The 27611-nt window shown below is 43.9% G+C and overlaps 1 protein-coding gene across 4 annotated transcripts in view; it reads right to left on the bottom strand.

The window, feature by feature from the left end:
• Positions 1 to 27611, bottom strand: part of ARAP2 (ArfGAP with RhoGAP domain, ankyrin repeat and PH domain 2) — a 1514823-nt gene that overhangs the window by 648223 nt on the left and 838989 nt on the right. For all 4 annotated transcript variants that reach the window (XR_013608339.1, XR_013608340.1, XM_078678359.1 and 1 more), the window contains exon 16: positions 3322 to 3466. Coding sequence is in view for 2 of the 4 variants with exons in the window: in XM_078678359.1 (XP_078534485.1) it covers positions 3322 to 3466 (145 nt within the window). In the remaining 2 variants the exon portion in view is untranslated. The remainder of the gene's footprint in view (positions 1 to 3321; positions 3467 to 27611) is intronic.

Below are 27611 nucleotides of genomic sequence, written 5' to 3'. Positions count from 1 at the left end.
CCAATCACACACTTCGCGTAGCCCCACTACGCACCGCCCGCCTCCCTCCCGCCCTCTTCTACATGCCTAATTTAATGCACATGCATATTTCTTGCGAGAAATGCCCATGCGCCTGCGCATGCGCAATTGGCTGGAAGAAGTCGGCGCGACAGCAGAAGATGGAGCCCCGGGACGCCGCATATCAGGTAAGTCCTTTTAAAATTACTTTTACTCTATTTAACATTAAATTAGGCATGTAGAAGAGGGCGGGAGGGAGGCGGGTGGCGGGCAACTTCGCTCCGTCCGTGGAGTGTGCGTTGTGTTGCCTACTACGCCTACTTTGCGAATCACGAAGTAGGCAATACTACGCACACTCCGTGGACGGAGCGAAGCACTGCGCCCAGGGTTAATTATCAGTATGGTAATATAAGATCTGACTTCACGATATGTTAGGATTTTAAATTAGTATTCCAGAGACACCAAGGTGTAATCAGTCATATCTTCCCATTTGAAATTTTTTTAAAGGAATGTTTGGGGCTGGCAAAAGGTTTGTTTTGCCATGTCTCTATGGAAGCTTAAAACTGTACACACAGGCTCCGCAATGACAGGCCTAAGCCATGTTTGAAGGGCTACTTAAGTGGGTGGCACATCAGATTAGAGCTCCACTAGTAGCATTTAATTTACAGACCTTAGGAACATGCTGTGCACTTTTCTAGGGACTATGAGTAAATAAAAAATGGCAATTGGGTATGAGACAATATTACCATGTTTAGAGGAGAGATCACTTGCACTTTAGCACTGATTAGCAGTGGTAAAATGCTCAGAGTACTAATAGCAACATAAAAGTTAACAAAAATAGTGGGGGAGGAGGGGAAGAAATTGAGGGGAAGACCACTCTAAGGCTGACAGGTCTAACATAGGTGGTAAAACTTTTACATCTAAATGGAGCAAGTTGCATGAAACTAGTGTTGCATTAATGATGTACAGAATGTCAAACCAACACAGTTTAGTTTCACTGATTCTGTCAGGTTAGTACAATTTGGAGGAGGATGTAAAAGGGCTGCTGCCTGTGAACAAAGCTATTGTTCTTCAAATGATTTAGTGAAACAATCTTCATTTCACTAACAGTATAATTCTGGTGTCAGGAATGTCTTAGAGGGAAATAATCTTCTAGGCAAATCTGCACCTCCCAACCACACCACTTATTTTGCAACCTCTCACTTGTATAAGTTCTAAACAAATTGGCTTCTCCCAACTACACTGCTTTATCTGGAACTTTCCACTGTAAGAATTGTGTAAAGACTTAACACTGTTTGGGCAATGAAATGGTACACATCTAGTCTGATCCCTGTATTAATGCACCTAGAAGAATGCTGTATTTCAGTCTATGGTACAGTTGTAATCCCAACTGTGTCACACCTTTAACCATGGCAATACCAAAGGAGATGATTGGCGGAGCGTATGAGCAAATCAAACACTCACCCCAGTCAAGTGATCTGGGATTAATCCATCATCATTCTTTAGCTCACTCCATCACCCCAGTTCAGACATGGCCAAGCGTCTGACTCTGTCCCTCATGGGAGCAGTCCAGACCGAACTGCCGAGCCATGCCTTCCCTGGACCGGAAACAAGCATCCTGGGACCGGTTTCAGGTTCCTAACCCTCATCAGCCAGGCTGTCTTCAATCCAGTGGCAAATTGAGCAAGGGACCCACGTCTGGGCATACCCTGCCAACTTAGGGCTAACAAAGCAATACCAAAGGAGATGATGCACAGAGCATTTGAGCAAATCAAAACTCACCCCAGTCAACTGATCTGGGTTTAATCCATCATCATTCTTTAGTTCACCCCACCACCCCAGTTCAGACATGGCCAAATGCAAATCAATCTGACCCTGTGCCTAATGGGAACAGTCCGGCCCGAACTGCCAAGCCATGTCTTCCCTGGACCGGAAACAAGCATCCTGGGACCAGTTTTGGGTTAATAACCCTCATCTGCCAGGCTATCTTGAATCCAGTGGCAAAGTGAGCAAGGGACCCACGGCTGGGCAAACCCTGTCAACTTAGGGCGAACAAAACAATACCAAAGGAGATGATGGACGGAGCGTTTGAGCAAATCAAACACTCACCCCAGTTAACTGATCTAGGTTTAATCCATCATCATTCTTTAGCTCACCCCAACACCCCAGTTCAGACATGGCCATATGCAAATCAGTCTGACCCTGTGCCATCAGTCTTAGGATGCTTGTTTCCAGTCCAGGCATTTGTCACCCGGAGTCAGACGGGTATGCCCAGACGTGGGTCCCGTGCTCTCCATGCCACTGGAGTCAAGCTATCCTGGCTCATGAGGGCTGAACACCCGAAACCCTTCCTAGGATGCTTTGTTTCCAGTCCAGGAGGACCTGGCTTGGCAGTTCGGGCTGGACTGTTCCCATGAGGCACAGGGTCAAGACTGATTTGCATATGGCCAGGTCTAAACTGGTGTGGCATGGTGAGCAAAAGAATGATGGATTTAACCCAGATCTCTTGAGTGGGGTGAATGTTTTGATTTGTTCTGCATTCCGGCCATCAATTGTGTGTTTTTTGCTTTCTCACTCTAAGTGCGCCAGGTATGCCCAGACGTGGGTCCTGGGCTCACTGTGCCACTGGAATCCAGCTATCCTGGCTGAAGAGGGGTGAAACCCCGAAACCAGTCCTGTGAATCTTGTTTCAGATCCAGGTTGGACCGGGCTTGGCAGTTCGAGCTGGACTGTTCCCATGAGACACAGGGTCAAGACTGATTTGCATATGGCCAGGTCTAAACTGGGGTGGCATGGTGAGCAAAAGAATGATGGATTTAACCCAGATCTCTTGACTGGGGTGAATGTTTTGATTTGTTCTGCATTTTGTCCATCAATTGTGTATTTTTTGATGCTTTCTCGCCCTAAGTGCGCCAGGTATGCCCAGACGTGGGTCCTGGGCTCACTGTGCCACTGGAATCAAGCTATCCTGGCTGAAGAGGGGTGAAACCCCGAAACCAGTCCTAGGATGCTTCTTTCAGGTCCAGGGAAGACCTGGCTTGGCTTTTCGGGCTGGACTGTTCCCATGAGGCACACGGTCAAGACTGATTTGCATATGGCCAGGTCTAAACTGGGGTGGTGTGGTGAGCAAAAGAATGATGGATTTAACCCAGATCTCTTGACTAGGGTGAATGTTTTGATTGTTTATGCATTCCGTCCATCAATTGTGTGTTTTTGCACACCTTTAACCATGGCAGAGCAAGGTATAGAATGGCTCATGCATTAATAGTTACCCATAACAAGAAATGCTTTTCTACTAATGATACAGAAATTCAGGTAACTTACCCTGTGTTAAGATAGGAGTCTGCCTTGTCTACTACGAGACAGATCACTTCACGAAGGTCAATCATGCCATTTGGGGTAGCTGTCTTGTCATTTTCATAGTAACTTAGGAAACCACCTTCTAAAGTACACCACTTTTTGTTCATGTCTGTGAGGAAAGACAATGGTAATGTAAGAAAAGCTCTTGTTAAAGACATTCATTTATATCTAACCCAGGCTTTGAAGTTGAAAAAAACATGAGTGCAGATTCAAGTGTGATTTGTGCTCATTCTGTTCAAAGTAGCAATTTAGAGTTTCTCATAAACATATTGGTTGTGAATGGTATTTGCTGATGTACATTTAGTTTCAATACCACGTCAACTGAGCAGCATAACTACAATATCTGATCAATGAAACAAAATCTGTAACTCAGACTATACAACCCATTTGTACTATTTACAAGGCCTTCCCACTGAGTAGGTGCCATTGTCCACATAGAAGTAAACATTCCTTGTACAGTCTAATCTTGCCGTCCTTCACCCCACCTTATTCTATAGCTCGTATTATTTAAAAGTTCATTGATCCATCCCCTCAGTGCCCAACAAGCAAACTCCATGTCCAATCCCAAAGCCTAGTTATCATGGCTTTCTACAACAAATTTGGTCTAGATTCAACTCCTTCTCTTTATGTTAAAAACACTCCCGATACTTGTTAGTACTGAGTCATTCTGACGTTAAATTTATAGATTGAATACTCAAACGTGACCATTGGGAACATATCCTCCAACCAGTATTGATTCTATTTAATTAGCATCACAACAACCACCAGTACCATGGCCAGCCATCTTCTACGATAGATTGGTGTGCTAAGGTGATCATACATGTCATGTAAGACCACCAGGTTACTGATATGACATATGACCATTCCTGGCCCCAGTAGGGTTTGAGTTTTGTACAGTCCCATAGTACCTGGACTATGTCATTCTCCTCACATTCACACAGAGAAACTTAGAATAGAGAAAAAATTAATAATCCAAAAAAATGCAAAAAGTAATAAACAAAAAAAAAGATCAAACCAGAGATCTGAATTTTGATAATTTAATTAAAAAAAAGCAGGAAATGTAAAGTTGCAATGTAAATCCTCAGCTCACAGTTGAAAATGACTTGGGCACATTTTCATGCAGACAGCGATAGAGTGGAGGCTAGATAAACAAAGCAGGTGATGTAGAACTTTAAAAAAACAGGATTTCTTTTGCATCACTTCCTGTTTTAAACATTTTCCCTTGCTCTTTTTAACCTTTAGAAAAAAATATTTTCCTTATTTTTGTCTCATTCAATTTTCTCTGTGACTCCCTTTCTACTTTAATCCAGCTACCGAAGGTGAGGCAAGGATCCTTTATGCTGTGGAGGACTGTGCCCCATCGTCTGATCAAGGGCATCAAACATTAAAAATAGACAAACATATTTATTAACAAATAAAAAACATTAGATGAGAGTTTATGAAGACCCAAATCATGTTTCTTGACTTGTTTTTTTTATGTCATAGAAAAGTAGTAGACTCAAAAATAGAGATGATGCCTTCATACAGTTGCAGGTGAATATAACACAAGACTCTAAAAATTGTGCATCTCGACAAAAATGTTTCTACAGGGGTTCCTGAGCCCTTCCTCCATGGGGCCTAGATGACTTGATAGTGGGTACATTTAAGCCAGATATAAAAGAGGTTGACACAGGTCACCCTTTCTGTTAGTAGTGGCAACATAAGCTTACATTTGCCATACCAGGATCCAGTGTTTCTGTCCTGAAGAATGCCATGGACTCAAATGCGCCATCAGGCAGAAACATGTTTACAGTACAGTGGTGATGGGGTACTAATTCCCCTCATCTCCAGAGCTAGTTTTAATATCAAGTGTTATTTCTAGTAACTAAAAAGATTGATTTAGGATGTCACATAGATGTTTGGTTTATCTAGGTCACTGGTCTGTTCTTAGAGGAAATGCCTCCCTGACTCCAGGTGAGGGCCCGCACTCCATCAAACTGGGTTTTTGGAGAGCGTGGGTTGTCCTATAATGAAGCATGACACCTGGTGGTGTGTAATGACACCCCGTCACATTTATGTGTATGTCCAGCCACAGATGCTATGTTGAGTAGAATCATGAGAGATATATAGTCAAAAAATACAATCCGAGTAGCTCTTTTGTGGTAAAACATTGTGTTTGGTGGCCAGCTCACACTTGGGGGTCCACAGCTGCTAGTTCCTTACCTTGGATAAATTCCAGGGGTGTGCGTCTGTCTACTCATAAGCTGCCTTGACTACAGCAATGCTTTGTTTATGGCTGCCAATGACAACCTACTGTCCAAACTCCAAGTGGTGAAAAATATGGTGGCCTGCCTAGCCTGTAATCTTCCAGAAAGCTCCCCCTCTGTGACTATTCTCAGAGTTCTTCAGAAAATGCGCTGTCTTCAAGATATGCTGCCTTACCCACAGGTCCTTGATAGTTAGAGCACCTATGTACCTATAGGAAAAACTGCATTACTACTGTCCTCTGATACGGTGCTACTGACTGTCCACTGTATCCGTGCCACCAGATATATTGGCAGAGCTTTTCCTTTACTTCCCCCACGTCTTAAAATCAACTTCTGCTCCATCTCCGTTCCTGCTCTGATTTTGCCAAGTTAAAGAAACTGCTGAAGACCTGGTTGTTCTAGATTCTGGATGTTGGTTATGTGATGGCTGAGATATACCTTCGGGTGTGAGTCACTGTGCATTACTAAGTGGAAATAACTGATGGGAGTTCCTGTCATTTTGGATATAGTTTGAGCAACACCACCCCAGGAAGCAATATATTAGCGGGCAGGAACATGTTAGAAGTGTAGGAAATCAGCATCTATGAGTGTGCCCTATTCTATGTTCTTTTTCATGCCTGATATAAAACCTATGCAAATATTTTAAATACAGTAGCAGACATCCATAATTCACAGAAATTGTCTTTGTTTGCTTACAACAGATCCCACATTTCAAGCAAGTCACAAACTAACCAATATCTAATTCCCAGGCACTTTTTCCGTGTACCATTCCCACCACCTTGGAACTTGAAACCATGCTCAACAGTTTGAACACCCATCTAGTAGCGTCAGAAGAGGCACTAATCAGGGTAATGATTCAGAGCAAGGGGGCTCTTCTGGAAATCCATTAAGTCGCCCATGCGCTATATTCCTATATCAATGAAATGTAAATATGCCTGAGGGGGAAGTGGTATTACACTCTTTGAATTGCTCCCAGGTAAGGACTGTCCCATTAGAATATAAATGTCCCAGGTTAGGTATCCTTGTCCTAGCTAGCACTTGGACTACTCCGGGTTCTGTCATAAGTGGGAGCACAGGGTTATTACCTATGGGCAGTGCAAGTGTATATGAGCAAGGAACTCCTGATCGGTCACTTAGAGTTTTCCATGCCATACAGGTGGATGCAGCTATAACCACTTCACCCCTAGCTCTGGGAAGGCACCTGTGGCAAGAGGGATTCAAGTGGTACCACGCCAGTCCGCTCTCTCTCAAGTGTGAAATATGAAAGGTTTGTATCTGGATGGCTACCAAAGACTACCATGTAGTATTGTTCCAAATGGCCATTTCAAATCGGCCTCTGTCACAAGGGAGTGTTACCCACCATATTCTGGGTATCTTGTTTACCTAAATAGCTGCATTAGGAGGGAACTGACGCTTCTGAAAAATGATTTATTAAGTGGGATCTGGACAGGAACTTGGAAAGGAGTTCATTTCAGAAAGTTCTATATGACCTGCTATAGATAAAGACAGCCTCTGTCATATTTTAATATGTTAGGGCAACCAAACTGCCATAATTCAATCTGATAATGGATACCAAATGATGATGCAAGGGTATGCTAGGTATATAATCAATTCATCCTTTCAGCAGATTGGGAATTAAGACAGCACTTGAGTAGTAGACCCAAAGAGCAGAAACTATTCAGTTTTGTTCCATTTAATAATAATGGCTGAATATCTGCCAAATCTTATTATGTCCAGTATTAATGGTGTGAAGTTACATGCCTAATCATTCATGAAGGGTAGGATATCTTCAGCATACATGGACATGAGCAGTTTCCCTACTTTGAAGTTCAACCCCCTCTGTGAATGATGCTATCTGGCCTATGGGTAATAACTAAGATGAACAGTAGAGAAGGTGGCAACCCAGCCTCAGAGCTCTACCTATTGGAAATTGTTCCGATGCTAGCCCATTCACAGTCACCCTAGCCACCAGCTTGGTATACAGCAAAAAGATAGTTTTCACAAATGGTTTGCCAATGCCATTTCTACATAGGGTAGTTATGTTGTATCTTGAGTTTCCCTGCTGCTCAGCTAGTATGCATGAGATGTGGAATGTTGATGAATGGAATGTGAATGTGTTGTGAATGTCAGTTGGGTGAGGGCTGAGCAGCAGGACAGCTGCTCTTGATGGGGTTAACTTGATAACTTAACATCATATATCTTAATAAAGTAGCATATAATCTATCATGAAGAATCCATCTTCTTATTGATTACTTCATTTGGCGACGAGGATGGGATACGAACCCACGCGTGCATCTAAAAAGAAGCTGATTAGAAAACGAGAAACGGACTGAAACAGAGTAGTGAAGTCAAAGCTAATTGTGACTGAAACCGGAAGAGTTTAAAAAAAAAGAAGAAAACGAAATCTGGAGGTAAATGACTTTAAACACTGACTAAAAGTATTTGTGGTAACGCGATCTGGCACTCAAACCCCATCAGTGACCCTACTATCGGTCGCCCGAAAACCCAGTGTGCCAGATCTTCTAGCGATAATAATAGGCTTAACACCAGCCGATGAGTAATTTGCTAGTGGTTCAAGGGCTGGAAATCGTGCATCTGTGCAGATTGAAGGATAATTACCAGCTGCTGTGTGGTGCCAATGTAAAGATCAAGCCTCGGAGAGTGAAATACATGGAAACCAGCAGTTACCTAGTTTGTTTATGTTCGGAGGCGATAATCGAGCCTCAGCTGACTCAGGTGATAGATGACTGATAACCATCGATCTGTGCGACCTGTCTGTGTATAATAAGGAATTAACACCAGCTGCTGTGTACTGAGATTATTATTGTTCAGGGGCAGAAAATCGAGCCTCAAGGGAAAATATGTGAAGGCTGTTTATGGTGTTGAATGTGACTTTTGCCGTGATGACAACGGTGAGATGCTTGAAGTTACCGTGAAAAAGGAAAAGGAAGAAATTTTAGTTGGTCATTGTGTTTTTAGAGGTGCTACATCCTTGTACTTTTGCTTTGGGATGAAGAAACCTGCTCAGGTAGGCTTCTGTGCATTAATGTGTAAACATCTTTGAGTGTTCTGAGCTTTGGTGGCTTCAAACAACCACACCGAGACAGTAGATTGCAGGTTTACCTCATCTGTAGTCTTAAGCGTCATTCAAAGTGACGACACTCCATTCGCCTCTGACGCTCATGAGACATTGTTTGGTGCGTGTTTGTGCCATGAACCAGCCGGCACGACGTAGATGTGCGTGCATCCATTTTGAGACGAGGAAATCCCAGTAAAGTCAACAGTTTGATACCATGATGAGGTTAGGAGTATGCCTCCGCACTGTGTGGTGTATCAGGTAATGGATTTCCTTTTATTTAAAGCTAGTGTTGCTAGAAAGAGTTAAGTGGAGCGTTTCGGGGTATTATTAAAACAGTGAATATCATCTTTAAAGAAACGAGCAAAAAGGTGTTATGTGAAGGATGTCATCACAGGATTTACATTGGAGATGAACGATGCTCAGCAGATATCAGTAGCGCGTTGTCAAAGGATAAGAGCCCAGTCATGAAGTAAAGAGGAATAGTTAATGGCGATACCAAGCTGCGAACAATGTGATTGATGTTATTAGACATGTGTTCAAGTAAAGGATGCCGGTCCGAGAGTCAAGATAGAGTCATTATTGGAAACGTTTTGGAAGCAGAAACTTCGGCCTAACAGACATTATGACAAGTTAAAAGTCTCAAGAATTGAACTGGGTTGGCGGACGCAGAGAGTACTTTCAGTGCTTGTTGAAGACGAGGAGGAGAGGCCAACATCGGAAATAAGTTGTAGAAGCACTTGAGTGGTGTCATGTTGTTAGTCCACTTAAGGGTTGTGTATGAGTGGAGTCAAGATGTTTGGCCACTCTTTGTTTGGTGTTATGTATGAGCTGTTTGCAGAATGGTTTGTTCTTTCATTATTAGTGAAGTTTGGTAGTAAGTGATAGTGTCACCTAGAGCTGTTTCACAACAAATGTTGTGTGTGAGTTGTATCAAGGTGTTAGACAACTCATTAGCTTGTGTTTTAAAATGGGGTATGTGTATGTGATCACCCCTTGTTAGTGTTGGTTGGTTGTAGGTGTTCATGTCACTCAGAGCTGTTTCACAACTAATGTTGTGTGTGAGTTGTATCAAGTTGTTAGGCAACTCATTGGTTTCTGTGTGTGGAGACTATGGTGTATGTAGTCACCCCGTATAGGAGATGACTATGCTGTATATAGTCAGTTTTTTTTTAAGGTATTGAGTGGTGTTTGATACCCGTCGCATGAATGAGCTATGTGAGTGCTTGTTCTTGGTCTTAGGTGTGCATGTTATTTCCCGACGCATGAATGAGTTATGTAAGTGCTTGTTCTGGGTCTGAGGGGTGCACGTTGTTTTTGTGGCGCATGAATGAGCTATGTGAGTGCTTGTTCTTGGTCTTAGGTGTGCATGTTGTTTCCCGACGCATGAATGAGTTATGTAAGTGCTTGTTCTGGGTCTGAGGTATGCACGTTGTTTTGTGGCGCATGATTGAGCCATGTGAGTGCTTGTTCTTGGTCTTAAGTGTGCATGTTGTTTCCCGACGCATGAATGAGTTATGTAAGTGCTTGTTCTGGGTCTGAGGTATGCACGTTGTTTTGTGGCGCATGAATGAGCTATGTGAGTGCTTGTTTTTTTTGTCTGAGGTGAGCATGTTGTTTCCTGATATGTCTGTTCTTAAGGTTTGTTCCTCTGTGTCTCCCTTGTTATACTGGTCTGGCCAACTGGTATGATTTGTGGCATATGGACGTAGGATGTGGGTTAGTTGTTATTTCAGGAAGTGATGTTATGCTCTCTTCAGACTGTAGTGCGCGAGATGAGTTAAAAATGTATTGTATGCACTATTAAAAATGTCATCCTTTTTTATTGCTCAATGCAGTTGCTCCCATAACGAAGGGAGATATGTTGTATCTTGAGTTTCCCTGCTGCTCAGCTAGTATGCATGAGATGTGGAATGTTGATGAATGGAATGTGAATGTGTTGTGAATGTCAGTTGGGTGAGGGCTGAGCAGCAGGACAGCTGCTCTTGATGGGGTTAACTTGATAACTTAACATCATATATCTTAATAAAGTAGCATATAATCTATCATGAAGAATCCATCTTCTTATTGATTACTTCATTTTTATATAAGGCCATTTTAAGGAGTCAAACACCTTCTCTGCATCTAAGAAGACTGGTCCAGTTTCAAGTTCAGTTTCAAGATGTTATATTACCTAAACTGTGCATAGATTCAATGAGGTAGGTCTGCGTGGGACAAATCTTGAATGGACTGGGGAGACCCTGTTTTCCATAAGTAGAGACAAGTGGTTCACCAGGACACTTACCAGTATTCTTTTATTGAGATGTATAATTTAAAATGGCCTATGCGAGGCACGTTGTGTGGAGTCTTTACTGGTTTTTAAGAGTATTGTGACAATAGCCTTACACATTGTGGGGGTAACTCCCCAGTCCTCAAGGCTTCATTATACACCTCTTAGAAGTGTGAGGCCAGTAAGTGTTTATATACAAAAAGAATAATTGATAAAAAGAATGCAGAACAGTGTCATCCATTCACCACAGTACAGAGATCTGGGCCTAAATCCATAGTTTTTTTGCTCACCATGCCATTCCAGTTTGGACCAGTTTGGACCAAATCAGTCTTGACCCTGCGCCCAATGGGAACATTGCAGCCCGAACTGCCAGGCCAGGTCCTCCCTGGACTGGAAACAAGCACCCTAGTACCGGTGTCGGGCTTTCAGCCCTCATCAGCCAGGATAGCTTGACTCCAGTGGCATGGAGAGCACGGGACCCACATCTGGTCATACCCGTCCCACTTGGGGTGACAAATGCAAAAAGAACAATTGATGGACAGAAATTAGAACAATGTCATACATTTACCCCAGTACAGAGATCTAGGCCTAAATCCATCGTTTTTTTGCTCACCATGCCATTCAGGTTTGGACCCAGCCATATGCAAATCAGTCTTGACCCTGCGCCCACCGGGAACAGTCCAGCTCGAACTGCCAGGCCAGGTCCTCCCTGGACTGGAAACACGCATCCTAGGAAGGGTTTCGGGTTTCAGCCGTCAGCAGCCAGCATAACCTGACCCCAGTGGCATGGAGAGAATGGGACCCACGTCTGGGCATACCCGTCCCACTCGGGTGGAAAATGCAAAAAGAACAATTGATGGACAGAATGCAGAACAGTGTCATACATTCACCCCAGAAGATCGATCTGGGCCTAAATCCATTCTTTTTTTTGGTCACCATGCCATTCCAGTTTGAACCCAGCCATATGCAAATCAGTCTTGACCCTGCGCCCAATGGGAACAGTCCAGCCCGTACTGCCCGGCAAGGTCTTCCCTTGACTGAAAACAAGCATCCTCGGAACGGTTCCGGGCTTTCAGCCTTCATCAGCCAGGATAGCTTGACTCCAGTGGCATGGAGAGCACGGGACCCACGTCTGGGCATACCCGTCGCACTCGGGGTGACAAATGCAAAAAGAATAATTGATGGACAGATTGCAGAACAATGACATACATTCACAACAGTACATAGATCTGGGCCTAAATCCATTGTTTTTTTTTCACCATGCCATTCCAGTTTGGACCAGCCATATGCAAATCAGTCTTGACCCTGCGCACAATGGAAACAGTCCAGCCCGAACTGCCAGGCCAGGTCGTCCCTGGACTGGAAACAAGCATCCTAGGAACGGTTTTGGGCTTTCAGCCCTCATCAGCCAGGATAGCTTGACTCCAGTGGCATGGAGAGCACGGGACCCATGTCTGGGCATACCCGTCGCACTCGGGGTGACAAATGCAAAAAGAACAACTGATGGACAGAATGCAGAAGAATGTCATACATTCACCCCAGTCGAGAGATCTGGGCCTAAATCCATTGTTTATTTGCTCACCATTACATTCCAGTTTGGACCTGGCCATATGCAAATCAGTCTTGACCCTGCCCCCAATGGGAACAGTCCAGCCCGAACTGCCAGGCCAGGTCCTCCCTGGACTGGTAACAAGCATCCTAGGACCGGTTTCAGGCTGTCAGCCCTCATCAGCCAGCATAACTTGACCCCAGTGGCATGGAGAGCACGGGACCCACGTCTGGGCATACCGGTCCCACTCGGGGTGACAAATGCAAAAAATACAATTGATGGACAGAATGCAGAACAATGTCACACATTCACCCCAGTGCAGACATCAGGGCCTACATTCATAACTTATTTGCTCACCATGCCATTCTAGTTGGACCCAGCCATATGCAAATCAGTCTTTACCCTGTGCCCAATGGGAACAGTCCGGACCAAACTGCCAGGCCATGTCATCCCTGGACTGGAAACAAGCATCCTAGGACCAGTTAGTAAGTGTTAATATGCATTACAAAATTCCATGGCCAATGCCTCTGAGCCATGCACCTTTTAACCAGCTAGATCAATGATGGCTGCTTTAATTTTATCCAAGAAGATGGGGTCACTCAGGTATAGAATTTGGTAGTATTTCAACCAAACCAGTGCCACTTCATCTAGATGAGGTTCAATTTCGGATGCTGTCCTTGTGACAAAAGTAGTATATAGTTGTTTAATAATATTTTATGAATTCCTCATTTATATCTTTGTTAGCAAATATAGGCTCATCTCGTTCTTCCTTAATATAAAATACAACATTGCAACGTCTATCCCTCATAAGTAGTCAAGCTAGCTTTCTGCTGGGTCATTCTCCAACACTATGGGGCAGATTTATGAAGGCCTTGCGCCGCCGGTGCGTCACTTTTTCCCATGTTAAAAATTACGCACCGGTGGCGCAAGGCCTTCATAAATCTGCCCCAATATCTTTGAAGTCATGCATATTTGTCCAGAAAAACGACCTCTCTATTAGCCCCTTCATTGAATTGTTGAAGTAGAATGTCTATACCCCATGACTACTGAGCCCTCTGTCTCTCATTTCTGAGTATTGTGCTTTGTTTGTTCAAACTTTGTCCGGATACTTTTAAGAATTCCTGTCTGTTTTGGAATAGTTATTCCCTAAATGTGGTCTTTCAAACATCCCACAGTGTCAATGAGTTACCTACCCCATATTGTAATGAAAAAAATATTGTATTGCAGTTTGTACTTCTTCTTTAAAGACCAAATTCAGTACAGAGTCTGTCTGGAATCTCCAGTGTGTATTATTCAATCTAGGCCTGGGGAGTAAAGCATCATTTTAACAGAGGAATGACCCAAGAGTATGTAAAGTGGTATAAAAGGGGGTGGTGATGGACGGAGCATCTGAACCAATCAAACACTCACACCCAGTCAACAGATCTGGGTTTAATCCATCACCGTTCTTTAGCCCACTCTGCCACCCCAGTTCAGACATGGCCATATGCAAATCAATCTGACCCTGTGCCTCATGGGAACAGTCCAGCCCGAACTGCCAAGCCATGCCTTCCCTGGACCGGAAACAAGCTTCCAAGGACCGGTTTCTGGCATTTCAGCCGTCTTCAGCCCGACTTGCTTGAATCAAGTGGCAAAGTGAGCAAGGGACTCACGTCTGAGCATACCCTGCCAACTTATGGTGAACAAAGTGGTACAAAAGGGGGTGGTGATGGACGGAGCATCTGAACCAATCAAACACTCACACCCAGTCAACAGATCTGGGTTTAATCCATCACCGTTCTTTAGCACCACCCCCTTTTGTACCGCTTTTGGCCTCCATAAGTGTGGCAGGGTATGCTCAGACATGAGTCCCTTGCTCACTTTGCCACTGGTTTCAAGCAAGCCGGGCTGAAGACGGCTGTAATGCCAGAAACCGGTCCTCGGAAGCTTGTTTCCGGTCCAGGGAAGGCATGGCTTGGCAGTTCGGGCTGGACTGTTCCCATGAGGCGCACGGTCGGACTGATTTGCATATAGCCATGTCTGAATGGGGTGGCAGAGTGGGCTAAAGAACGGTGATGGATTAAACCCAGATCTTTTGACTGGGTGTGAGTGTTTGATTGGTTCAGATGCCCCGTCCATCACCAACCCCTTTTGTACCGCTTTTGGCCGCCATAAGTGTGGCAGGGTATGCTCAGACGTGAGTCCCTTGCTCACTTTGCCACTGGATTCAAGCAAGCCGGGCTGAAGACGGCTGTAATGCCAGAAACCGGTCCTCTGAAGCTTGTTTACGGTCCAGGGAAGGCATGGCTTGGCAGTTCGGGCTGGACTGTTCCCATGAGGTGCAGGGTCAGACTGATTTGCATATAGCCATGTCTGAACTGGGGTGGCAGAGTGGGCTAAAGAACGGTGATGGATTAAACCCAGATCTTTTGACTGGGTGTGAGTGTTTGATTGGTTCAGATGCTCCGTCCATCACCACCCCCTTCTGTACCGCTTTTGGCCGCCATAAGTGTGGCAGGGTATGCTCAGACGTGAGTCCCTTGCTCACTTTGCCACTGGATTCAAGCAAGCCGGGCTGAAGACGGCTGTAATGCCAGAAACCGGTCCTCGGAAGCTTGTTTCCGGTCCAGGGAAGGCATGGCTTGGCAGTTCGGGCTGGACTGTTCCCATGAGGCGCAGGGAAAGACTGATTTGCATATAGCCATGTCTGAACTGGGGTGGCAGAACGGGATAAAGAACAGCGATGGATTAAACCCAGATCCTTTGACTGGGTGTGAGTGTTTGATTGGTTCAGATGCTCCGTCCATCACCACCCCCTTTTGTACCGCTTTTGGCCGCCATAAGTGTGGCAGGGTATGCTCAGACATGAGTCCCTTGCTCACGTTGCCACTGGATTCAAGCAAGCCGGGCTGAAGACGGCTGTAATGCCAGAAACCGGTCCTCGGAAGCTTGTTTCCGGTCCAGGGAAGGCATGGCTTGGCAGTTCGGGCTGGACTGTTCCCATGAGGCGCAGGGTCAGACTGATTTGCATATAGCCATGTCTGAACTGGGGTGGCAGAGTGGGCTAAAGAACGGTGATGGATTAAACCCAGAACTTTTGACTGGGTGTGAGTGTTTGATTGGTTCAGATGCTCCGTCCATCACCACCCCCTTTTGTACCCCCAGAGTATGTAAGGCATATGTGCTATGTCTAGGATCCATGGCATCAATTCTCGTACAACCAACCAGTAGTCTATCCATGATAGTGTACCATATGGGGAGGTATAAAAGAGTAATCCTTCTCAGAGCCATATCTGGCCTTCACCCATCGACCAGCTTTCAATGTGTCAATGATATCATTCACCACTGTATTTAAACTGGCACTGTGCAAGCCTCTATTCTAGGATCTATCTAGTTCCAGATTCAGCACCAGATTAATGTCTCCACCCCAGAGGATTAGATCAATACCTGCATTATGTATCATGTTAAATATATCCTCAAAGTATGTTGGGTAATTTGTGTTGTATATATTTATGTTACGTAGTGCCACCTTTTTCCTATGGAATGATCCACCCAACATGAGATACCAGCCACTCTGGTCTTCAATTTTTTGGTGTAGCTTAGTCTATTAAGCTAAGGATCAATATAACCACCCCAGGGAATAATTTATAGGATGAGAAATACCTATGCTGTCCACCATCTCTTAGCATAGGCCACTGGGCAACAGAGATTCAGGTATGTTTCTTGTAGCATAGGTAAATCAACTTAATGTCTAAGTATGCTAGCATCTTTGTGTCTGTCAGCCGATTGTTTAGGTCGCTGATGTTCCGGAAAGAAGAGTAAATGTTTTATTGGTACGTACTATGGAGTCCAGCCTTCAGAATGGCATAGCCTAATCTCAAGAACACTGCGGTATGTTCCAAACATAACAAGAACCAAAATACATCAACCATTGCTGTTAGAAATGGGGGTCTCAAATTAGAAGCGGTATGCACCTTTGTTCGAATAGGGACCATTGCTTCTATTCAAGTAATGGGGAAACCCACGTTATATTACCCCTGCCCACTCCCTTGGTAGCTTGGCATGAGCAGACAGGCTTATCCCAAAGGCAATGTGTAAAGTATTTGTACTCAGAACACACCGTAACACAGTGAAATCATCACAAATGGACACCACACCAGTTTAGACAAATAAAGAATCTTTATCTAAACCAAGCAAGACCAAAACATCAAAGATACATATATTAAAATAGCACTTAAAAACAGTTACTTGCAGAAATAGCACTTGTCAAAACAAATAGCTTCACCTGGGGCTATTACGATGTCATGACATACATAAATCCAAGGTATGACGCAGAACGCGAGGTGCATGGCATTGGGCATGGAGTCACGTGGACACCCAAACAACAGTACCTTGGAAAACAAAGTCTATGGATGATGCACAGAATCGTGGGGGTGAGGCATTTGTGCCACTGTCGAGGCCAGTTCTCTGATTGCCACAGGGGAGTTGAGATGTTGTGTCAGTGAGGAGGCGACGTGTAGAGTCCAGGACAGAGGAATTCAGTGGCATTGGAGGTGAGGCGTCTGTTTCAGTGAGGTGATGTGAAGTCGGAAAGTTTGTGAAGTTACCCTCTTCAGTTATCGGCTCCGTGATAATGGGATGCTGGCGGTGGTGGCATTGGTGCGAGCACTAGTATCAGGAAAGCTGATAACTGCAGGCGTCAGCATCGTCCAGGAGTGTCATAGCTGTAGTGCAGGCAGGGCTTGCGTTGTGCACTTCACGAGCGGTGCCCCTGACCTCAGTGCAGGTCACGGCGTCACTGGTGGCGTTGGAGTTGTTTTTCTTGCATTCCTTAAGTTTATTCCAGCTCCCAACAGCAGGAACAACCTCCAGAGGCCTAGAACTGAAATAAGCACCTCCTGATAGGTCAGAACTCCCAACAGTGGTGTTCAGGGGAGCTGGTGGAGAAGTCTTTGTGTCCCTGAGACTTCAGAACAGGTGGCCAGCACGCAAAGTTCTTGGGGATTCTTCTTCGGGCAGGTTCTCAGCAAAGTTCCAGTTTTTACCCTCTTCCTTGGCAGAAGCAGCAACTGCAGACCAACCCAGAAAAGCACACAGCAACTCCACCGTACAGCTCTCCTCCTTGATAAAAGGTCTCTCTTGGGGCCAGAAGTGATCTAATTCTCTGGGGTTTAAGTTCCAATACTTATAACCCAGTTTCTCTTTGTTTTCTTTGTGGCAAGGGTCTCTGAGCCCAGTTCAAACCAGTTCTGTCCTCTCTGGCCCAGCATCACTACAGGAGGTGGAGACAGCATTGTGCAGAGGATACATTGCCTATTGAGGTGCAAGTGAAACTCTCCCCACTATCTAAATGCAGCCAAAGTCTCTTCAACTCAGCTATGAGTCACCCAGGAAAGGCATGGCACACCTCAACCCCCTCGGGGCTGTCTACGGTGAATGCACATCCCTACCCCCTGTCACTCCAAAATAAGACAGTCAAACAGGCAGAGGCACACCGAATGATAAAAAAAGAAAATGCCTACTTTCTAAAAGTGGCCTTTTCAAACACACAATTCAAGAAACAACTTCCTAAAAAGATGTGTTATTAAATTCTAAGTTCAGAGAGCCTTAGCTCAATTTCTCTATCTTGCCTCAATGGAAAGTTGTACTCGTAAGATGTTACAAAGTAATTTCTATGTTAGTCTATGGGACAAATAGCCTTTAAATTGTGAAAAACGAAATTGGCAGTTTTGTACTATTACGACATGCAAAATACACTAGCACATGTCCTACCTTTTACCTACACTGCACTTTGCCCATCGGGGTATCTAGGGTCTACCTGAGGGATGTATTTCATGTAATAAAAGGGAGGGTTAGGGCCCTGGCAAGTGGGTGCACTTGCCAAGGTACCATGGCTATTTAAAACTGCATGCAGACACGGCAGTGGCAGGTCTGAAATACATTTACTGGGCTACACATGTGAATGGCACAATACGTGCTGCAGGCCCACTGCTAGCATTTGTTTTACAGGCCCTGGCACACTCTCTGTACTTTACCAGGGAGTTACTAGTTAATCAAATACACCAATCTTAATAAATATTTCAACACAGAGCATATATGCACTTTAGCACTGATTAGCTGTTGGGAAGTGCCCAGAGTTCTAACACCAACACAAAACAGGTCAGGAACTGTAGGAGGAAGAAGATAAACATTTGGGAATAACCCTGCAAAAAGGGCCAGTTCCAACAATTGCAGTTCTGCGCATTATGAAAAATCTACCCCACCCCTCATCCACACTGATCTTCACAACTGCCAGTGATGTATCCCCCAATCCAGCCATATTACCCAAAATACCCAATAATGTGATGGCGCTACACACCAGCAGGGGTGTGGTGTGCTGACTAGTGACCAAGCCCCATCAAGAATGTACCTTAAACACATAGGAGTAGTGATGCTGTTCTTGGTGTTGACCATGCATAAATGATAATCATGAGCTAGAACAAATACTGGATGAGGCCGGATCCCACCTCAGCTAGCAGTCACATTATATGTCAGTCTCTCATAGAGTCACCCATTGTCCACATAGATATGGTGTATCATCAGGTACCAATAGAGGTTATTTCTCAGTCCCCTCTCCTGGGTCCGTCTCCACATTGTGTTTTTGGGTCTGTTACTGCCCATAGAGAATGTCTCTGCATTTCCGTCTGCTTTTCTGCAGAACTTTAGGGCCTCAGTTGCATCCTTGGAAAATTCTAACTTTCCTTCGAGGCTGATCTTTATCAAAGCTGGATATGGCATTGTATAATTATATTTTTTTAGTTCCAAGGATATGTTTTGCTTCCATGACTTTATGCAGCACCTCCTGTACTTGCAAGGTATGGTTGGGGTAAAGAGGAAGAGTTGCTCCTTGATGTTGCAAGGATCCTTTTTCTCTTGCTAGGCAGCATATGGTTTCATGGTCTCGATAATTAAAGAGCCTTACAATCAGCAGGTGCAAGGGTGCTCCAGGTGACAGCCTGTGCCCTAACGATCTATGCACCAGCTTTACACAGCACATCTCAGAAAATCTTGATCTGCAAAATAGGTCAGCTAGAAGGCACTCGGCAAATGTTACCCGATAATCCATATTGGTTGTCTCAGCAATGTCTAGTATCCACATGTTTCGGCAAGACCGTGTCTCCAAGTCATTCTTGGAGGCAATGGCCGTGAATAGCTTCTCTTGCTTTTAAGCCTACTCAGGTGAGGTAGTGGTGTCATCTTCTATACCAGATATAAAATGTTCAGCTCATCTAGGCATATATTCTGATGCTCTATCCACTCCGTGGGGTGATCTTGCTGGAACGCCAATGAGTTGATCTTGGAATTGATAGATATGAGATGATTTTGAGTTCCAATAGCAACAAAGTGGTTTGCCCGCTTTTGCTCGGCGGGCAGGAGACAGGGAAGCTTCAGGCTTACCAACCAACTGCTCCTGCTGGCATTCTAACGTCTTGTGAGTTGACCCCTACGTAGGTAGTGAAGCTAAGCAGCAAAGCGAGTTCCAGTATGTTGCCGTTGCATCTGGTCACTAGATTAGATAGTTCCAGCTGCCTCAGGTAGCACCCTATTAGTAGCATTCAGAGATTGAAGGCCACCTCCTTCATTAAAGGGCACCACTGACTGAGCCCTGCAGCACAGGCTGTGACCAGCAGTTCATTTTCTCCCTGTCTTCACACTGATCTTGATGATTCAGGGCTTGAGGTATTAAGAAGAGCCAGTGAAAAGGTTGTGACGGTGGAGTAATGTGCCCAAGGGGAGCCCAGTATGCACCTTCAGACTCTGTGTGTCACGGCAGAACTGAGCAACAACGTAAGCTATAATCAGGCTTCTTTTGAGCTCTATTGTTCCAAGCCCCGCTGACCATAATAAAATCTCATATGGGGTCTTCTCTACCACAGTCATATAAATCTGAATGGGCTCGGAGACAGAGCTCGGATCTTACGCAACCGGAGTAGTGGCCGCTTCAAAGCACGGATGGTGGGTGGTGAGGTGCTGGGGCGGGGGACAGAAGGGTGAATAATAAAAATAAAAATACACTCACTTAACTGAATGCCGCTGGGTTCTGCTGCCTCTGCTCCATCCTCTCTGCGCCAACAGGAAGCTCCCCTCCTACCAGAAGCTCCTCTCCAATCACAACGCTGCCATAAGCAGCGTTGTGATTGATCTGTGCCCCTTGGTTCACCATCAGACAGAGGCTTGCATGTTTCTCACAAGGCTGTGTAATGCAGTCTGGTGGGAAAATGCGAAATGCGCATGACTGTCTGACCGACCCTCTTGGGCCAGTCAATCTGTCATGTGCACTTAAGAGTGTGCTTTACACTTGTCTGCTGCCTCCTGCACTGGTCAGCCCGGAGGCACCCGAGGAGGATGGAACACAAAAACGATAATAATGTTAGATATTATCGTTTTTGTTTTCCTTTTTATTCTGCTCGCAGAGCGGTAAGGCGACGCTCCTTCACCTTAGCGGAGGAGCCGCCACTGCATAACCATCTTGGTCCCAGGTTTGGCCACCTCCCCTACTTGACTAGCTTTTTAGAATTCTCAGTAGTCCCTGAAAAATAATACATTTTATTATATATGATGTTACCGAAAGAAAAGAATGAAAGCCAATAGAAACTGAAAGCTCGCCATTCAATTAACATTTTTATTACACTCTTAATATTAAACTTAGATTTCATCCAACCTACTTAAGCAACAAAAAAAGTAGACAGTTGTACAATAGCACCTTTGTCGAGCAAAATGTATGTCTCCGATGCCATATGTCAATCAAGTGAAAACAAACACAACAAGAATGATTTCTGCACTTAGTGAATTCGAATTAGAATGGTGTAGAACGCTTAAAACCTCTATACATCCACAGATCAAGGTGCAGAAGAAGCAGTATCGATCCTTTGACACTGACAGAAATTGAATGCGCTATGGTATGTGTACCACTTAGTTGAAATAACAAGATAACACCCACATTTACAGTGGTTCGAAGCAAGAAGCTGGTGGAAGAAACCCAAACAGTGTAAATATAATTCTAAGATGTTTTAGTTATTTGTGGGGCTTAACATAACTGCAAATCTATTGATTAAACGTCGACCCAAATGAAAACTTCAATTAAAACACAAATAGGCCTTTACAAAGTGCAAAGGCACAGAACCTTTTGGTACATGAACTAACAAAACATACCCATGAATCATGCAGGGTCATCACATTTCTAATAAGACAATGGTGGGGTTCGGAAAATTCATTGGCTGAGATTTATAAGTCTGTGCTCCAGTTCATTCCACTGGACGCAGCTCCACAGGGGGCTTTGATACACACATTTATCACGTTATTGAGTTGATGGAAATCTAATATAGTATTTCCTTTGTCCATCGAGCACGAAGAAACAACGCTCAAAGTGTTCGCGGCTCCAGGAATATTGTATCCTGACAACAGCTTGATAGCAAAAAATGAACAGATGAATCCTAGCTCATAATAGCAAAAGGTGATATCCTTCTTTCATTCACGCTGGAAATGGAGGCCAATATAAAGGCAATCTGTTTCCACTGCAAGATGCTGCTGCTGTGCCCACTCAGTGTCATGGGGATAACGCAAATCAATCTAAACTTACCAGACAGTGTAGGAACACTGAAAGGCAACCGATCCCAGAAAAGACATGCCTTTCAGAAGGATCACAACTACAACAAATAACAAATTTGCATTTCCAGAGGACAAGTTCACAACAAAACCACTTCCAGCAAAACGAATAACAAAATTAAATTATTCTGTAGATAATCTCTCCTATGAATAAATTCAGAAATGCATTATAAAAAGTAATAAATGGAGCACATTTTGCATTTCTACCACTGAAATGAAAACGGCACATGGTGGTTCTTAAACAAGTATTGACATAATTAATGAAGTTGCCCGGGGATGGTTTGAGGCATGGGCAGGAAGAAGCAGAAGCCATCCATCCTCTCGACGCAACGGGAAGATCTGGAAGAATTTCCATATTTTCTTTCAAATAAAGGTCTCTCAAGAAAATAGGTGAATTTCCAAGCAAACTCCCAACTGCAAATATTTGTTTCAAGAAAATATGGCAAAAGGTGATAACATAAAAATAAAACGTACAAAGTATCAATTCCTAAATATGCTTCTGAATCAAGATATTAGAAACGGATTTGAAGTGTGCTGTTACACTCTTAAGTCTGAATTAACACCTCCTGCTTCCCAGATTTCTCCATTCCCTCACACCATCATCACACTTTCTCTCTGCAGCACCAATCTCGTTGTTTCAATTATCTCTCCGTCACCTGCAGCCCTCTCACATTCACCTTTCTTCTTAGATGACAGTTGCTATTTTCGGACAACAACCTTCTAAAGATTATAGATACTTTTCCTCACTTATAAGTCCACATAATGTACTTGAAACTTGTTTTGGACGGATTTCTCTGTATTTCCTACGCCACTATGTTAAGACACTTTTCAGCATATACGCCCTCTCTGCTTTCCATCTTTGCTTGTGAGGGCACTTGTGATTCTTCAAGGTGAGTCATGTATCCAATTCTGCCTATACTGTTTCTCTGGCTCTCTCAAGAACACTGATGTTATTTTCTTTCTTCAAATTTTGATTTTGCAAGCACTGAACAAACAAATCATTAACATAACTCTACGATGTTGCACGTGTCAATCTGTATTCTGTTTACATTGAACTAGGCATGCCTTTAACTACTAGCCCCTGTAAGGAATAACCACAGCAACTAGCCAACATTTTTATTTGATGTTATAAAATGGAATCTTTCTGTTTTCTACCTGCATTTTTGGTCTTTACCCTGTATTTTATCATTGTATGGACTGTTTTCCTGTCTCTGTGTAAAGCAATATAACAATTTTCAGGCTATCTGTTTTTTAACAACTCATTTAGCATTTTGCAATAAAGACACATGACACACATTTCAGAGTCGTCCTGAGAATTGTGGAATAAAATAACAGGGGTGGGGGAATTCGGCACATGTCTACTCCCCATATCGTGTACAAAAAGGTTCAACAGGCAAAATATTTAACATAGTGTCCCAAACCGAGGCAGTTGACTCATCTTCCCACCCACCGGGTTCTCAGTGGGTAATGGCAATCATTATAGATAGATGGTTCACGTTGGGACACCCTCCGTGTTCGAAGGAGACATCACCCACAGCTCCAAAGCCCTCAGCATGTTGGACGTCATTAAATGCAACCCCCCAGTTCTGTGCTGTCTGGACACTACGCTATGTCAGCTGTGGCAACACTGTCCCTGAGAACTGCTGTAAGCTTTTCCATGGCATAGAGATTCCATACCTTCCTCCACCACATGTGGTGAGGGTGCTTGTGTTTGCTTCCACAACTGGCTATACTTAATCTCTTTGCTAAAAGTAGGTTGGAGAAAAGTTGCCCCTGTGGAGTTGTCATGGGAAAACGTTTTTCCACCCCGGGTTCACCCAGGAGTACCAAATGTGGGTCATGTGGGAAGGAAATACAAGTGATGGAGTCCACGATTTTAAGGACCTCGACCCAAAAAATTTGTACCATTGGACATGTCCACTATGTGTGTGGGAAAGTGCCCCTTTTCCCGCACCCTTTCCAACGCAGCTCCAAACCCCCTACCATCTTGTGAAGTTGTACTGGTGTGGGGTACCAGCATGTGAGGATTTTGTAAGCTTTTTCCTTATATCATGGGCAAATAGAGGAGTTGGAGGTCCTCTGTCGTATTGCTCCCCAATTTTCGGCTGTATTGTCTGCGGTCGATTCTCTTTCCCATTGTTTCACATAAGCATGTTTCTTTGGTAGATTTAGGTTGGGTATGCATTGATATAGCCATGATATGCCTCTACTGTGAACATTATTGAGGTATAAGGTTGCTACAGGTGTTTCCTTCCTTTAAAATGGCGAAGCGGGTTGGGGTTTGTCCGGGTCAGCGTACTGCCTGTACAATCCTATAGGTGTCCTGCTTGGTCAAGGCGTATTTCTCAGCCATGTCCCATTTGTCCCAAAGTCCCCTTTTTTGTTGAAATCTTGCAGCGCGGGAGAATGGCCTGACCCCAACTACAGGAATCTGCTTGGACTGTGCCCAGGGAAAATTTGGGTTGTTAGCCAGGGGGGAAAGAGGAAAGGATATGACAGGAACATACACTGTTCTTGACCTTCTCCCCAATAAATTAGGAGTGTGGATGTCAATGGGAGAAGTAGTGGATTGTGTGCCCAAGTCAACATGGTAAGCCAAAGGAGACTGCCCAGAAGAGCTGAAGAAAAAGTCTGTTCCACCTGTATGAAAGGCTTGTTGTCGGGTCGTGATTCCAGTTAAGTGAGGATCAAAGCTGCACTGCCAGAATGTATTTGGCAACATCTGGAAATCCTAAATCTCCTTCGGGCGTGGGTCGGAAGAGAGTCACCTGTGGCACCCTCTGTGATTTGCCCCCTCCCCGGATGAAGCTGAGCATTGTGTTTCCTATCTGTATCTACATCAGTTAGGGGATGGGGAGGATCTGAAGGACATGGAGTAATCAGGGCATAACATTAATTTTAAGACAGTTGAGCATCCCAGTCACAAAATCTCATCCCCACCTGTATAGGTCTTTGAAAAGGACAGTGAGCAATGCTGCAATCATATAAAAAGTTCATGAATGATGGAAGCTGGACCCCCAGATACGTATTTGCCAATGTTGCCCATTGGAAGCCACCTCTCTGGGCAGGCACTCTCCAGGCTATCGATGAAAAAAAAACCACAAAACTATATAAATACACACACAACAAAACTACCATAAATTATGAAATGCGCTTGTCTTGCTCTTATCAACGTCCCTTTTAGCTGGTGTGGTCCTTTGAGCTAGTTCCATTATCTGTTCTGAAAGTTTCTCTATGGATTAAATCAAGGGCCTGGGGTGGGCTGGGATTGGATCTCTGGTATGAGTTTGAAGAGAGTCCGGTTCGAACAGTGGTGGCAGATTAATGAGGTCTCACAAACATTAACTAATCAAGCAGCAACAAATGTGCGTGCATACACACACAAATATTTGAATTTCATCATGATAGATGTCCGAATGCTTTATCCATCTTGTCAGATAATCAGCTTGTATGTTTGGGATAGAAAGCAGTGCATCATAATACTTTAGGTTGCTGCTTGAAGCAGCCTCTGTCATTCCTTTTCTTCTAGTTTCTCCCTATAATTACATCTTTTGTCTGTTGTTCATCTTTCAGAATCTCACGGTTCCATTGTTATTGTGGTAGAACCTTGTTCAGACTTCATTGATCTAATCTCTGCAGGTATAAGCAAGTTCTGCTTCAGTGCTTGTTTCTTCCTCTTTCTCTCGCCTACGCTTTGGAGGAGTATTTATGACCTATAGCTGTTTCATTCTTATCGGGCTGTTTTTTTAGAGACATCCATTGTTCAAAATTATGGGTCTTATGATGGTGGAAGGGATAAACCATCAAAAAGTGACAGAAATCCTGCCCGCAGTATTGTAAGTGCCATAAATTATAATGTACTTGTTATATGACGCATGGGAAATCCTCCACGTTTGTCACAGAGTATCCCATCTGCCAAACTCTAAATAAGGCGCTTGGTCTTTATGAAGATGAATGAAGAGATTTACCCAGAATCAGAAAGTTTGGCCAAGTGATGCAGTCACAAGCCAAGATCAGCAATTCAGCCATAACATCATGTCGCCGCACCAGTATTTTGAATAAACATTCTTGCTTCTGTGATAGCCATTTAATTGTCCGAAATGAGTATAGACAGTCATGAATACTCAAGCTTTCCAAAGGAGCTGCAATTCTAGAAACCTCTGCAGATCTTGCAGGACAGACAACCGATTTAAATAGATTTCAAGAACAGCTTAGCACAATATTTCAATGCCGGTATTCCAAGTGTATGAATTTGGAGATAATTTAATCACAATGGGCCTGATGATTCACAAAAGTTAACTCACACTTTTGGGCGTTCACAAACTACGTATGGAGGTTTACGACACCGCACTCCTGATATTTATGTGTGCAGAGTTTTCCCGCATGAGGACTCTCTGGGTGCAGAGAACTCCACGCACGTAGGTATAGTGATTGCGCAGTCAAAAAACTCTGCATGTAATTTGTGAATACCCAAAAGAATTACAAATGTGTAAATTTACCTTTGTGAATCAGGCCCAATTTATGTATCTATTTACACATTTTCTAAACAGACATGCATGCAGACGTGCTGCTGCTCATAACTGCAGAAAGGAATAGACGTCCTCAGCATTAAAAAGGGAGGAGGTATTTTCCAACCAAATGAAAGGTGAAACACTACTATAGGTTTACTTTTATTTAATTTAATATAACTGTATCATTAAACTTTCTATCTGTATTTTATCACTTAACTCCGGTTTCATCATTGTATGTATGTTTTTTCTGTCTCTGTGTTTTAGCAATCTGACAGTCTTCAGGCTTTGTGTGAAATAAAAAAAACGATATCAATACATACATAACAACAAGACCTTATATCGACACAAAAGATGAGATAAAAGTCTGTCTAATCAGTTCAGTCTTGAGGAGTTTTCTAAAAAAGCGATGCTTGGCCTCTGGCCTCAGTCCAGGCCGGGATCCACGGCGTTCCAGAGTTTGGGGCCCTGTAAACACAAGGACCTGCCTCCATATTTTTGTTAACACGTTGTGTGTATTTTCCTGGGACAGTTTACTTTTCTTCAAAGGAAGATTGTAAAAACCTTATACCTTTTTACGAAAAACGGCAACTCAAAACACACTTTTTACCAAGCCTAGTTCATTTGGAGGGACTTACAGGAAACCACTGTTTACTAATTAACAAACGTTAAACAGGTTTTAATTCACAGTAAATACCACGTTACTTTATCAACATAATGGTCTTCAGTGTACCTTCCCCCCCGAGGCTAGGTCTACTGTGCCAGAATTCAGACTCAAAGTTCAGAGCACAGAATAAACCAGCAGTGTGCATTATGAACTCGCTCAGCTATTTCCCCACGTCAGGATTTTTTTACTTTTTCCGTACCTTACAGTAATTTCCATTAGAGTTGTCGCAAAAACAAGCCCTGGTCCCCGAAATAAAAGTCCATGTGATGCAGGGGGAAAGTGGTACGAAGGCGGCATCCACAACCATACCACAAG

The sequence above is a fragment of the Lissotriton helveticus genome, chromosome 2_2 (genome assembly GCF_964261635.1).
Source record: "Lissotriton helveticus chromosome 2_2, aLisHel1.1, whole genome shotgun sequence".
Lineage (NCBI taxonomy): Eukaryota > Metazoa > Chordata > Amphibia > Caudata > Salamandridae > Lissotriton > Lissotriton helveticus.
Note: the sequence above shows the minus strand (reverse complement) of the source record. Positions and strands in the feature narration are given on the sequence as shown.